At 41.1% G+C, this 13,620-nt stretch overlaps 1 protein-coding gene across 1 annotated transcript; it reads right to left on the bottom strand.

The window, feature by feature from the left end:
* Nucleotides 1-382: 382 nt before the first annotated feature.
* wnt4b (wingless-type MMTV integration site family, member 4b) lies at nucleotides 383-6,232 on the bottom strand. The gene is made up of 8 exons (XM_077598726.1): nucleotides 6,079-6,232; nucleotides 5,117-5,270; nucleotides 4,275-4,359; nucleotides 4,015-4,146; nucleotides 2,239-2,381; nucleotides 1,970-2,110; nucleotides 1,697-1,859; nucleotides 383-1,305 (listed from the first exon to the last, which is right to left on the bottom strand). Exons 1-8 carry the CDS (start codon nucleotides 6,165-6,167, stop codon nucleotides 1,136-1,138), a joined length of 1,077 nt encoding a protein of 358 aa, XP_077454852.1. The 5' UTR covers nucleotides 6,168-6,232; the 3' UTR covers nucleotides 383-1,135.
* Nucleotides 6,233-13,620: the final 7,388 nt, after the last annotated feature.

Here is a 13,620-nt window from a genome sequence, read left to right as displayed (position 1 = left end):
CGCAAGCAGGTTTTCTTTTCTCTTGCCTGGTTCGTAACACCGGAAGGCCCAAAACGCTGCCGACAAAAGTCGAATGTCTGATACTGCCCAGGTCAATTACCTGACCTTTCCTAATAGAGCATGCATTTTATCTCCCAAAGAAGATATTGAAGGGAGAAACAAACCCCCAGAAACAAGAATTGAAAGGAACTGAAGTGAAGGGAAAAGTTTGTCAACTGAAGAATGGAATATTTAGTCACTTCCTGGTTGGAGCCTCACAATAGTGAAGTATTGAACAATTATCAGCTGGCATCTTGTCAAAATATGAAGATAATATGGTTTCTGCCAACTCAAAATAAAAGAATCACAGTTTAGTGGGACAAAACTACTGTATTTATTAGATGACATGAGCAAAGCTAAAAAGCAACCGACGCGAGGGCGCAAAACAAAAATGGCAGATGTCAGTAGAAGTTATTCTCAGGGTTGGATCGTGTTTGCTGAAAAAGCGCAGCAATGCTTCCGGTGTACAATAAATAAATGGACATAGTGAAATCAAAACTAGTGATTTAACATTTGACGGTTAGTGTTTCTGGCATTCGGCTTGAGAGCGTTGTCGTATCGGGATGAGACGATTAAACTGTTGTTGCTGTTATAGAACGTGGAGTGTGATTTCAGGAGTGACTTGCGTGCGCGCACATCTTTGAATGCGGTTTGTCTGATTCAAGGTTACAAATGTTGAAGAAGTAGCAATGGCCAGCGTTGGCATTAGCGTTGAGAACAGCCTTTACGGTTTTTGTTTAGGTCAGATTAAGAGATAAACATGTCATCAGTGGTAAAATAGCCCTATGCTCGTCCTGTGGTTCAGGAGTGTCTGGTGTTTTATTGGGGGGTTCTTTCATCTAAGGCAGGGGTGTCCAAACTATTCCACAAAGCTGTGGGTGCAGGTTTTTGTTGCAACTCATCCGGCGCAGACTGTTTAACTGATGAGGTTTCTTCTGAATCCACTTGATGGCAATCACTTTTATGACACCAGATGGGTGAAAATATCGTCTTCGATGGTTGGAAACGAAAACCTGCATCCACGAGGACCGGTTTGGACACCCCGTGATCTAAGGTGTTAGGTTTATTGGATTAGGGAGGAGAAATGGCCGAGGTTTTAAACTTTGCAGGTGTGAATGGTGACCGTGTTCTTGCACTGCTGGCAGCGGACCGAGCAGCACCAGGAGAACTTGCAGGAGCACCGCTGCACCACCTCGGCCCGGCCCGCTTTGTAGCCGGGCCCGCAGCACACCAGTTCGCAGCCGTCGGGTGCCAATCGGGAGGTTCCTGTAGGGGGACAACAGATGCCAGATAGCTAATTGGAGATGATCTGGATTTTGTTGACCAGATCAGAACAACAGATAAACATATATGTGAAAAATATTTCCACACTAGTCCCTGTTTTTCGCGGTACACCGCGAAAAACTGGGGACTAGTATATACTGTGAAATTTTATTCCGCAGTAGTCCCTCGTTTTTTGCGATCTACCGCAATGACCTCGAAATACTGAAAACTCAAGCAATGGTCTTGTCAGGGTTTTGAGGTCGTTCTGGCTTTTGATCTGTTGGAATGAAAACCTGCACCTTTGTGGAAATAGTATAAACATTCCCGTCTTCAACATGGTTGAATCTTCCCTTTGAGCAAATTCTTTGTACGTACGTAGGAAAAACCATCTCACCATTACATCTCCTGCCCGCGGTCCCAGGGATACCGTTGTCAGGGTCCAGGAGACAGAAGTCCGGAGAAGGTGCGAGGTACACCAGGTCTCGGGCTGCGGGGGGTTTCACCAAAGGATCACGGGGGAGTAGAGCGGTCCTGGATCCGATTCGAGTCAGGCGAACCTACCGGGGGGAGGAACCGTGTCAATGTGACCTAGATTTATTTTCTTTTACACCTTGAAATTCGAATGAAAGAACGAGAAGAAGAAAGACATTTCAGTGGAATGGCCCACCTCTGTCGCTCCGTCGAAGCGCTCCTTCAGCACGATGCCGACGCGGCGGAAAGGCGGCATGACTTTCCAACAGGTCCTCAACTCGCAGGAACCAGACACGCCGTGGCACTTGCACTCCACCTGCATGTTGTGAAGGATGGCCTGAGGGTGGAAACAGTTGAAAAGGATGACCTGATTTCCAAAGTGCAAGGTTGGCAAAAAACCCAAACAAAAAACTGTGGCAAAAAACCCAAACAAAAAACTGTGGCAAAAAAAGAACGAGCGATTACCTTTCGGCCAGCTTCGTTGTTGTGAAGGTTCATTAGCGGTCGGCCGGCGGACAGACCGCGGGCTCGTTCCGGTTCATCCACAAAAGTTTGGGAGAAGCCCACGCCGTAGGATAGGTTGTCACTGCAGCCCGACCATTGAAAACCTGTAAATAAGAATGTCATTAAAATGATTAACCCATACATTGGTGAATTCCATTGGAAGAAAAAGCCTGGAAATCATTTTTCTTTCTTCAAAAACCGTATTTTCTCGCATGCACACCGTATTTGGTGCTCAAAAAAATGATGAATGAATCTAGGGTACGGCTTATATGCGCATAAATTAGACGAAGGTGACACGAAACGCCATAACGCAAGAAAATGCAGCCGATGTGTTCATTTATTTTAAAATAGAGAAAAGATAAACAGAAAAAAAGCAAAACAATTAATTTTGACGTCTATGAATGAAATTCAAGAATAAAAACGTATCTTGCATAAAACGTGAAAAAACTCACTTGTGCCTGCCATTGCTCGCCTTATACGAGAGAAATTATCAAATCCAACGATTTTAAGGCAATTTTAAGTGTGCGGCTTATACGCAGGGGCGGCTAATATGTGAGAAAATACAGTACCGTATTTTCACTACTATAATGCGCACTTAAAAGTCATAAAATTTTCTCCAAAATAGACAGGGCGCCTTATAATCCAGTGCGCTTTATATATGGACCAATTCTAAAAATGTTATCACGATAAAATAAATCAGTGGATAGGGTACACCATCCTCTACAGCTCTCACAACTACGGCAAGCAGCCCCCGACTCTACTATTTTCCCGTAGAAAAAGTACTGCGCAGTGACTGCTGGGATATATAGTTCTTTTGTCAATACACCCTGTATGACGGCGAACACACTAATTTGGTGCTCGCCGTCATTCCGACTGAATTTACTAAAGAAAGCCTGCCGCTAGATGTTGGCGTCAAGAGCATTCAAAGCTAGACTGCGAACTATATATATATATATATATATATATATATATTTATATTTATATATATATAAATATATATATATATATATATATATATATATATATATATATATAAATATAAATATATATATATATGTATATATATATATATATATACGGTTCGATATTCATCCATATATTATATAATATATGGATGAATATCGAACCGCAACATGAGATTATGGCTACGTTAGGCGTATGTCAAGCGACCGGATGGCTTTTTCACGGCTCGCCGTCACTTTTGATTTCCGACCAAGTCACGCAAATGAAATGATGATGTGAGTACATTGTAAAATGGCTAAATAAAGTACAACCGAACTCAGTTTTGCTTCCGTTGCCTTTTTAAAAACGAGTTTTTAGCATGTGGGTGTAGCGTGCATGTTTAAGCTGGTGTATATTTTGCCATGCCTGGCTGCGGCTTTAAAAACGGTGCGTCCTATGTGTGTTTAAAATACAGAAATAGCTCGTTACTGACACTGCGGCTAAAAATCCGATGCGCTGTATAGTCGTGAAAATACGGTAATCATTTAGTGGCCTTGTCATGGTTTGTTTTGAAATTGCTGTGCTTAGCTTTACTGATTTGGAACTATACACTACCCTCTGGTGGCAACATTGAATACCACACTTGTACGTTATTCTCATTTTCAAAACCTTCTCTTTTGCCTCTGGACAGCATATGACACTTTTTCAGGATAGTTTTTGGTCCTCGTTGGTGCGTCACTGCGCCTTTAAGCGACCTCTTGTGGCACTTTTCCACGTAACGGATTCCATGCTCACCCTCGGGGCTCACCCCTCTGACCTTCCTGTCACAGCCGCAGCGCTCCAGCTCGCCGCGCGTGCACGCCCGGGTCACGGCTAGCGCCACGGCCGCGGAGGACAGAGCGTGCACGAAGGCTGCCTCGCGAGTGCCTGTTTAAAAAAGAAAAACAAGACAAATGGGTAAGAACTCAATCATGTGGTTTTAAAATGGTTTGCTGTCTTTGACGGTGGTAGAATCATAGCTGTCAGTCCTTCCTGTCAAAACGACTTGGACATACCTTGGTTCATGACTCTGCCAAATACATTGATCCCTCGCGGGGTGGTGGAACAGTTCCAGCGGCGGTTCCGGAACTGGTGCTGACACTGGATTGGACGTGGAAAAAATGGATTAAAAATAACAATTATTGATTTAAAAGGGGGAAAATCAGGAAATGTAATATACATCTATACTCTTCATTTGAATTTGATCCTAAAACAGAAAGTCGGCACTCATGATTTACTTTCCCGGGCCACACAAAAGGATGGGGCAGGCCAGATTTGGCCCCCGGGCTGCCACTTTGACACCTGTGCTCTAAACCAAGGGTGTCAGACTCGGGTTGGTTCGCGGGCCGCTTTAACGTCAACTCAATTTCACGTGGGCCGGATCATTTTAGATATAATATTTAGATTTTATTTTTATAAATGGATTAAAAGAACTAGATTAGAAGCCCTGAATATTCAGTTTTTTTATAGATCTAAAACAATGTTTATTTTAGCTTTTAAAAAAATATTTTTAGATTTCACAAAATGATTTTTGAACTAAAAACACAGAAAAAATGGATTAAAAAAATGACAATTATTGATTTAAAAGGGGGAAAATCAGGAAATTTAATATAAATCTCTACTCTTCATTTGAATTTGATCCTAAAATCCACTCATGATCTACTTTCCCGGGCCACAAAAAAGATGCGGCGGGCCTGATTTGGCCCCTGGGCCGCCACTTTGACACATGTGCTCTATGTCAATGTCCGTAACATCCAATCAAACAGTTCTTTCTGGACTTTTAAAATGAATTCCGTAAAAACGAAATGGAAAGGTTCATCGCAAAAAAAAGAATACAAAATTGAAAATGGCATCCTACCTCCTCTACGACCATCTCGGCAGCCTTGCGTACGGACTCCATGACCTCCCCCCGGGCCCTGCAAACTCCCACCTGTCCTGGGGTCAGCCCCCTCAGCCTCGCGCAGGGGGCGGCGCCAGACACGGGCCTGGCGCGAGGTAGCCTCGCCAGGGAGCTGAGGACACAGGTTAGACGGTCTATCATCGTCTGGCAATAGCCGAAGAATGTCTATTCGTATAGATTAGATTAGATTATTCATCCTGTATTCGGGAAATTACATTTAACAAATGAAAATGGCAAATATTAAAAAAAAAATCACAATCTACATTCAAAGCAAACGTGGAAAATGAAAAAAATATACAAAATTAATTTATTTCTTTAGTCTTTCTTGGAGGACTACAGGAATATGAAATAGTCTAAATATTATTCTCAAAAAATGATATAAAATCAAAACAGGAACTATTACCCAAAAATATCACATTAATCTACATTAAAAGCAAATGTTGAAAATAAAAATATTCTCTTATTACAAAATTAATTACGTTTTTCAACTTTTACAAATATTGATTTCAATTTTACTGTAGCGAGAAACAAGAAGGCCACGTCATTGAAATTAGCGGACCGTGCGAAACGGCGAGGTGGGCCGGATGTGGCCCCGGAACCATAAGTTTGATACCCGTCTTCTCAACGACGCTTTTGCCACCTTTGCAGTTTAGTGACGCACACGGACACTTAAGCGGGCATAAAGAACGACGGGGACGTCGGACTTTTAGTGGGGCCGGGGGGGACCGAAACCGGGGGTAAAAAAGACGGAGAATCCCCAGTGACGGCAAGAGAAAGAAAAGGGAAAGGTCAGCGGCGGGGAGACAAAGAAAAAAAAACAAACGGCGAGTGGCTGAAAAGGGACGGGGGAGACGTGTCACCATCTTTTACACGTTATAGCATGACAAACAAAGTCCCCTAGTTCAGAGCGTCCGACTCACAGCCAGTTGGTTGCCGTGGCGGGCTGCGTCGCCCATAGCAACAGGAGGAGGAGCGGTGCCGTGAGATGGACAGCGGAGACGCTTGGCATCAGACAGTCCGGCCGTCGTACCGTCGCCGTGCGCCGGGTCTCCGTCCTTTTGTCACTCGGTCTGCTCTATGTTCCGGCCCCCGAACCTGGGGTTGATCCCCTCATAGCTGCAAATCAGACAACGGCCCGTTACGTACGTCGCCGTGACACTCGCAATTAGCTCTTGGTGTCAAGTTGCTAGCTTCTAGTTTAGGATGGCTTTCATAATTCAAGTTGGCAGTAAACAGGGTGAAAAAATAAATAAATTTAAAAAGTATTTTGCACGCAAATACTTTGTTCAACAAAAATGACATAATATAGGAATGATTTTTGAAGTTTTCTGATGGGAAGATATTTGTTTACATTTGTCATATGGATATGTAGACCTAAATATATTGACCATGTTGTATTCTATTTTTGAAGAATTCATTTTTAAAAAATATCTTTTTCAGAGTAGTTGTTGAGCTTGAGAGTCCACGTGTTTAAAAAAAATCAATAATTTTTTGTTTTGAATGATTCTGCCCAAAGCTGAAAAAATGTTTTTTACGCTAATATTTTTAGGGGAGTATTTGTTGATTTTTCTAAATACATATAGCGAACAAGGGTTTTTTTTGTGCTTAATTTTCTCATTTTGTTGTTGTTTTCATTAAAAAACATTTTAATTGTAAAAAGAGGAAAAACAGGAAAAAAATTAAGTGTTTTTTAAAGATATTTCAGTAAAAAATTGGATTAAAAAAAAGGAATAATAACACTCCTCACTACCTAATATTTTTCCAGTACTTTCAAATGCAAAACAACTTTAGGTACAAAAAAAAATTACATTTAAAACTGTTTTTATCGTATAATTTGACATTTCTCAACCCTTTCAAATCAAAGCTGTGTTCTTACAAAGTGCAAAATGAAAAATACAGTCCTCTATTTCCCAATACTCCACAGTAAAGAAAAACAAGACAAAAAAAAGTGAATCATACCAGTCCGTAGTGCTGTGCTATCCAGTTTAATATTTGCAGATCAAAGTGAAATTTAATCCAAGTAGTTTGAATGTGAATTTCCCACAAAGTGGGCCCTGGTTCTTCGGACTTCTCCCCCCCCCTCAAAACAAAAAAATAAGTCCACGTGTTGACTTGAAAAAAAAAAAGCTTTCACACTTCCGGCCGCCAGCATCTACCAATAATCGCTTTTGAGCGCCGTGTCATTTTGCACGCAGGGGGGGCAGCGGACCAAATTCCTGTTTGGACCAGCCACTCATGGCTTATAAAGGAGCCATGGCGAGCGTCATGCGGGGTGTGGACAGACGCACCCTCTGATTGGCCACCGTTCGTCATGTGCACGCAAATGTTTGCAGGTGGGAAAATGGTCTGGGAAAAATCAGTCACCGTATTTTCTCGCATATAGGCCGTATTTGTCGCTCAAAAAAATGATGACTGAATCGAGGGTACGGCTTATATGTGCACAAATTAGACTAGACATGCACGAAACTGCAAGGTGACAAAGACAAAACGCCATAATGCAAGACAATGTGGTCATTTATTTCAAAATAGAGAAAAGATAAACAGATAAAGCATTTAAGAAAGTTTATTTTGACGTTTATGATTGAAATTCAAGAAAAAAATAAAACCGTATCTTGCATAAAATGTGAAAAAAACTCACTCACTTGTGCTTGCCATTGCTCGCTCAGGGCGCCACCATCTGACCTATGGACACACTTCCCCCTTGTACTGCTCACCTGACTTCCTTTTTTAATATGTCTACGTGCAGCCAACACCCTTTCGGAATGTGCAATCCTGCAGACGATTCATTCGATTGATACAGTATCCCAGAAAAACCACGTGCGATGATTTTTCTCAAGATTTTCCCTTCAAAGTAATACATTTGTACTCCCTATTAAAACCATGAATATGGAGGTGAAAACTGTGAATCGAGGGTTGTCTTATAAAAATTCAACCATTTTAAGGCCATTTTAATGGTGCGGCTTATACGCGGAGGCGGCTTATATGCGAGAAAATATGGTAATAATCGTATGGGTGGAAAAATTCTGACTTAACGTTCATTTCAATTTTCAACACCGCTTAGGTCGCGGGGTGCCGGAGCCTATCCCAGATGACTTTCAATCAAAAGCCGGACTGCTACGCCCGAGACTGGTCGCCAGTCAGTCGCAGCTACTCAACGTTAGCTGGAAATAAGTATTGAAATTGGGTGAGTAAATGATCTATGAAAATGTAATTCATTATAGTATTAATTGAAAAAAAGTACCTAACATTATTTGGGGGAAAAATGACCTAATAACCTATCAAAAAAAAAGTTGTTTTCTCGCTTTAAAAATAGTGTAGCTTGATTTTTTTGGCTGAAATTTTTTGTTTGATAAGATTACGTAGTCTATAGTTCAGTTTCTGTTTAATATATATTTAAACAAAACAAAGAAAAGATGACAACACTAATGTGGCTTCAATTTTTGAAGATTTACACAAAGTAATATATTAAAGTGGGTAATGTTGTTTTTCCTATTAAGTTTAATCAAACAAAAAAAATACTATATTATAGAAGAATTCTCTTAGATTTTTTTAATATGAAAATTTGTTAATTCATCATTTTTTATATGCATAGTCTTACAACTTTTTATAGTTATTCCTCAAATATTTTCCTTCACTTGCATTTTTTACGCAATATTTGCTCTTAAATGCTATGAATTCTTTCTTTCCATCATTTAAAGAGAAAAAAAACATTTTTTTTTCGTAGAAAATAAAAAAATAGGAAGAATTTTTATCTTATATTAACATTTTTACATGCGGAGAATTTTCAATTCAAACCAATAAATGTCTTTCATTTTCATCTAAATATTTAAAATCACAAATACTATAATATTTTTCTTGTGGCTGAAGTGAAGGAAAAGAATGACACAGCACTTTTGCATCCTCCACGTGAGAGCGTCTTACCGAATGTTTAATTTTCCCAAACTTTTGTTGCTCTTTTTTACGACTTTCCCCTCCCTCTTCTTCCCCACCGTCCCACCTCACTTGGCCCACGCCCCCTCACCCCTACGCACCCGCACCAATTCGCCCCGGGTCTCTACCGCTCCCCCGACATTGTCTCCAAAGAAGGGGTGACATTTAGACAAGGGGAGGAAAACACAGTGCCGACAAATATTGGAACGGGGGCAAATAAATCAGGGGGGGAGGCAAAGGACGTCGGGGGACGCGGCTCCGTTTACGTTGGCCGCGAAAAGGGGGCGACGCTGAAAGAAAATAGATCTGAAGCGTTTCAAATTCAATTGAGAAGCCAGCAAACGGCCTGTCATTTCTTGACGCTTCTTTTAAAATGTCATTTCAACTTGTATTGATTTTTATTTAATTTTTTTTTAAGGTTGCTCTTTAGTTTTCCAACACTGTATGGACCGTTTAGGTAGGCCACAGGTGTCAAACTCGCAGCCCAGGGGTCAAATCCGGCCCGCCGTGTCATTTTGTCGGGTCCACAACAGGAAGTCGTTCTCTGGAAGTGAAATTTAAATACAATTTCTCAAGGAAGGATGTCAGAGAAGAATGTTTTTGCCTTTTTTTAATCAGGTTTTTATTTGTATTTCATGATTGAATGGTTTATTTCTTGCTGAATTTAGCATTGACGCATTATCTTGTGTTGATCATACTTTACGGTTAAATCTGTTTTACCTTGTATTAAATACAACGTATTAAAAAAAAAAAAATTACAATTTTTAAAAATATATATATATATTTCATCATGGTCATTTTTTTTTACAAACTAATTTAATTTAAGATCAAAAGGACATATTGAGAAAAAAATGAATTCAAGGAAATGGCTGATCTGTTTAAAAAAAAAACTTGAAAAAAAAGATTTTAATTGCTAATTACTGGTTTCACAGGCTGAGACTTATTTTCAACTGTGTAATATTAGATGTAAGTAATTGATATAAAGTCGTTAAATTTATAAGATTAAAGTCGTATTATACTGCTTAATTGAATTTTTTCTGGGCTATGCAGTCTTCAACTTTTGCGTCAACGTAGACACAAAACATTATTTGGCGACGGGTGTAGCACGAGAAAACGCGGCGGTTGGTATGCAACATGTTAACTACTATCATTTTGCAGTATAGACTGCCATAAATAATAGTAAGGCCATAACTGTAATGGTCCTGAATAAGAGCCCTGTGGTACCCCATCAAGCACCAGACTAGAACATGTACATTCCAATGCCATTTCCATCGAAGAAATATTCCAAATAAGGTCAAATCCTCATGTAAACATCAGCATTTTGCTAATTTTGACAAAGGCGCTTTGAATCCCAGGAGTGAGCAGATTTATCAAGTGTGGCCTTTTTTATTTTCCCTAAACGACTGTGAGCAACACAATGTCCCACCGCGACGGGCCTTATTTACGAGTCCGGGGGGTTGCCCGGGGGCTCATTTGTTGAATCAGTCGGTGCGCCGCTGCCATCAAACATTGGCCGCGCCGTCGTGAACCCCCTGACACCCGCTTCCTGAATAAATCCTGGCGCACGTACCTAGCGAGACCACCCCCCACCCGCCTCTTGTCATATTACTCCTTTGTGCGCCCCCTCCCTCGGTTTGGCGGTGACGTCTTCTTCCGCAGTCGCCCGCGGCAACGCCATGGAGACGAGCGGCCCGCTGTCACGTCCGGCGCCTCGGCTAGGCTCGTCCCTTTCCTCCGCCCTCTCTCGTAAATAACCCCCCCACACCCATTTGGAGGACATTTTATCATCGATGCTGATTGACTGTTTACTAGTGCGCTCTTTGTTTTCGCTAGTAAAAGACAATTCCGTGCTATAATAGCTTGTATGTATTGCAGCTTTTGTACTGGTAAAAAAAAAAGTGAGTACTAGTAGTACTACCACGGCTTGGTAATGTACTAGTAAGTAGTATTGTGTTGTAGTACGGACGCTGTATCCGAGACCCAAGACTTTTTTGAGACTTTTTTCATTGTTATCGCATTTAAAGACGCATACCGCTTTGTCATAGCGACGGAAATCTGTTAGCAGGGGGCGCTAGAGGTCAGGATGTACACCTGCTGGAAACCCCTCAGTTACCTTCGTTTTCCTTCCAGTGTATTTGTTTGTGTTTTTAAAGATTTCTGCATTAGATACTTTCCAGTATGTTCTCCCTGTGCATGCGTGGGTTTTATTGGGGTACTCTGCTCTCCTCCCACAACCCCAAAACATGCATCAACACTCTAAATTGTTCCTAAGTATGATTAGGACAGTGAATGTTATTTTTTTGCCTCCTGGTGCCTGCCCTGTGATTGGCTGGCAACCAATTCAAGGTGCCCTCTGCTTATTGCCCAAAGCAGCCTGGTATAGGCTCCGCCCCTAAGTCACTGACATGCAATCGCTATCCAAATGATGGCATGTGAAAGTGGTCCTTTTTCTACATTGGTCACTTTCCCAAATTTGGACGTCTGAAGGCTATACTACTCTGTAAACACACCATCTCCGGGGTTTTGCCTGCTTGGTATTTGAATGGAGGGCTGCGTGGGAATAGCAGGTGCTGCAAGATTTTTTTTTTTTAATCACTCAAAATCGGCACAAAGTGGATGAAAATCCCGCCAGCCCATTTTTTGATTATTTTGTGTCCGGACTGATTAAATAATGGCTGACTTTTTGATCACTGTGTTGCCTGTAGGTTCTGAGTTAGCCAGTAGAGGGCATACGCGCACAGCCTTCAGCCTGTAGCGTGCCGAAGCACCCGCCAGCTCACTGACCAAGTGTTTTTTTCCTTAAAGAGAAAGACAACGGTGAGTACAAATGGCTTTCATAAGAAAGATGGTTGTTTAATGTGTTAAAATATGCAAATTGGGAATTTCTTAGACTTCTGAAAAAGGTGTCTTTCAACACGTTAAATGATACCGCTTAATTGAACGCCCATTTTGTTACTTGAGTTATATTCACGCACACATCTGATTCGAGCACACGTGGGTGTCATAATGGGTAGTTGTGATGTCATCAACATGGGCGGGCAATTTGGAATATTGACATATTTTTTAGGGTAAAATTGTACCAACATTGATCAAATGGACACTTCCTGGAAATACTGACTTTAGTTATGTTTTGGCCAGTATGAGACATCATGAAAATTAAATTCCATTTTAAATGTTTTTAAATATTTTATCCAGTTAGTTTACAGTCAAACTATGAATATATTGTCATCCATATATTCGAAAGAATTGGCACTTGGTATAGATGCGATGTTTACGTTTTTGCGTCGGAATTAGAGCCGCCGAGTCTTCCACTTACACGTGGAGGGAGTGCCCCAAGGGTCCGTTCTTGAGCCCCCGTCTTTTAAATTTCCACTTAAGTCCATCCTTTCATAGAATAGATTATTTATTTTAATTAGGGTGATGTCTGTGTCACTGAAACGGGAAACTGCATCACTCAAGTGAATAGCAAAAGACAATATTTCAAAACATTTTGGTTAACACAAGATTAAATGAAATCAATTTGAGTAAAAGTCAGTCAAGCAGTCCAGACCGACCAATGAGAACACAGAGCCACCACGTACAAGGTAGACTGACCTCCAGAAGCAACTTTTCAAATATTTTCAAAATAAAAGTCAGAACACAGCCCTCTCCTTCACATCACCCTCACCTGCCACCTACGCATGCGAAGAACACAGCGGCGTGCTCAAGCGCGCTCACGCCAACAAAGAAACGCACGCGCGGCGCCGTTTGAATATTATGGGATGGCAGTGCATGATGAAAATTATGGGATGGCAGTGCACGATGAATATTATGGGATGGCCGCCGTGTTGTTAGGCAGGGAAAAGTGCCTTGAGGGAGGGGGCGGAGGGAAGTAGAAGGAAGAGGGCTGAGTGCGGGGGGAGGGGGGGGGGTTAATTTGATCACATTTCGCCGCCATTGACGGCCATAGATGTTCGATCCGTAAGCATTTTTGGTCAGTTCTTTAACTCCCGTGTGGAGTTTGCGTCTTCTACCTTAACTTTAGTGGGACGGACCATCTAGTATGATTGACCTACATTGGTTGACAGTATCTAACCTTTATAGGCCATTCGCTGGCAGCCATTGATAGCGCTAGGCGTCCAATCCATTTGACTGGAAGCGAAGGAATACCGCCAACCCTCCCAGTGCAAATCGAATGGATGTCTGATGCCTTCAGTGGCACTAAATCATGAACATTCAGTGTCAGTTCTTCCCTTATCAAGGATTTTTTTGTCTATTGTTATCATTAGTAGAAAATTGGTCAATATTATTTTATTGATTTCTTTTTTAATGTAATTTTAGTTTTTTTTTTAAATGACCCCATCCCAAAATGGTAAATATTCTGATTTATTTTCCATTTCTTTTAGTTATTTTACTATTTATTCACTTTTTTTAAATTACATTTTTTCCAATGTTATTCAATAACTTTGAAGGTTTCTTGAGAGTTAGAAGCAGATGGTGTTTCAGTTTTTTTTCTATTCATTTTACTTCCATTTTATCCACATTTCATTCAT

This window comes from Stigmatopora argus, chromosome 4 (genome assembly GCF_051989625.1).
Source record: "Stigmatopora argus isolate UIUO_Sarg chromosome 4, RoL_Sarg_1.0, whole genome shotgun sequence".
In the NCBI taxonomy this organism is placed as follows: Eukaryota; Metazoa; Chordata; class Actinopteri; order Syngnathiformes; family Syngnathidae; genus Stigmatopora; species Stigmatopora argus.
Note: the sequence above shows the minus strand (reverse complement) of the source record. Positions and strands in the feature narration are given on the sequence as shown.

Bases quoted from the DNA above. Each gene is read 5' to 3' on its own strand.
- wnt4b (XM_077598726.1), bottom strand. From the start codon at position 6,167: ATGCCAAGCGTCTCCGCTGTCCATCTCACGGCACCGCTCCTCCTCCTG. The intron at 5,271-6,078 runs GTGAGTCGGACG...CTGTGTCCTCAG, and splicing joins GCCACGGCAACCAACTGGCT to CTCCCTGGCGAGGCTACCTC. The intron at 1,860-1,969 runs GTGGGCCATTCC...TCCCCCCGGTAG, and splicing joins GCTTCGACGGAGCGACAGAG to GTTCGCCTGACTCGAATCGG.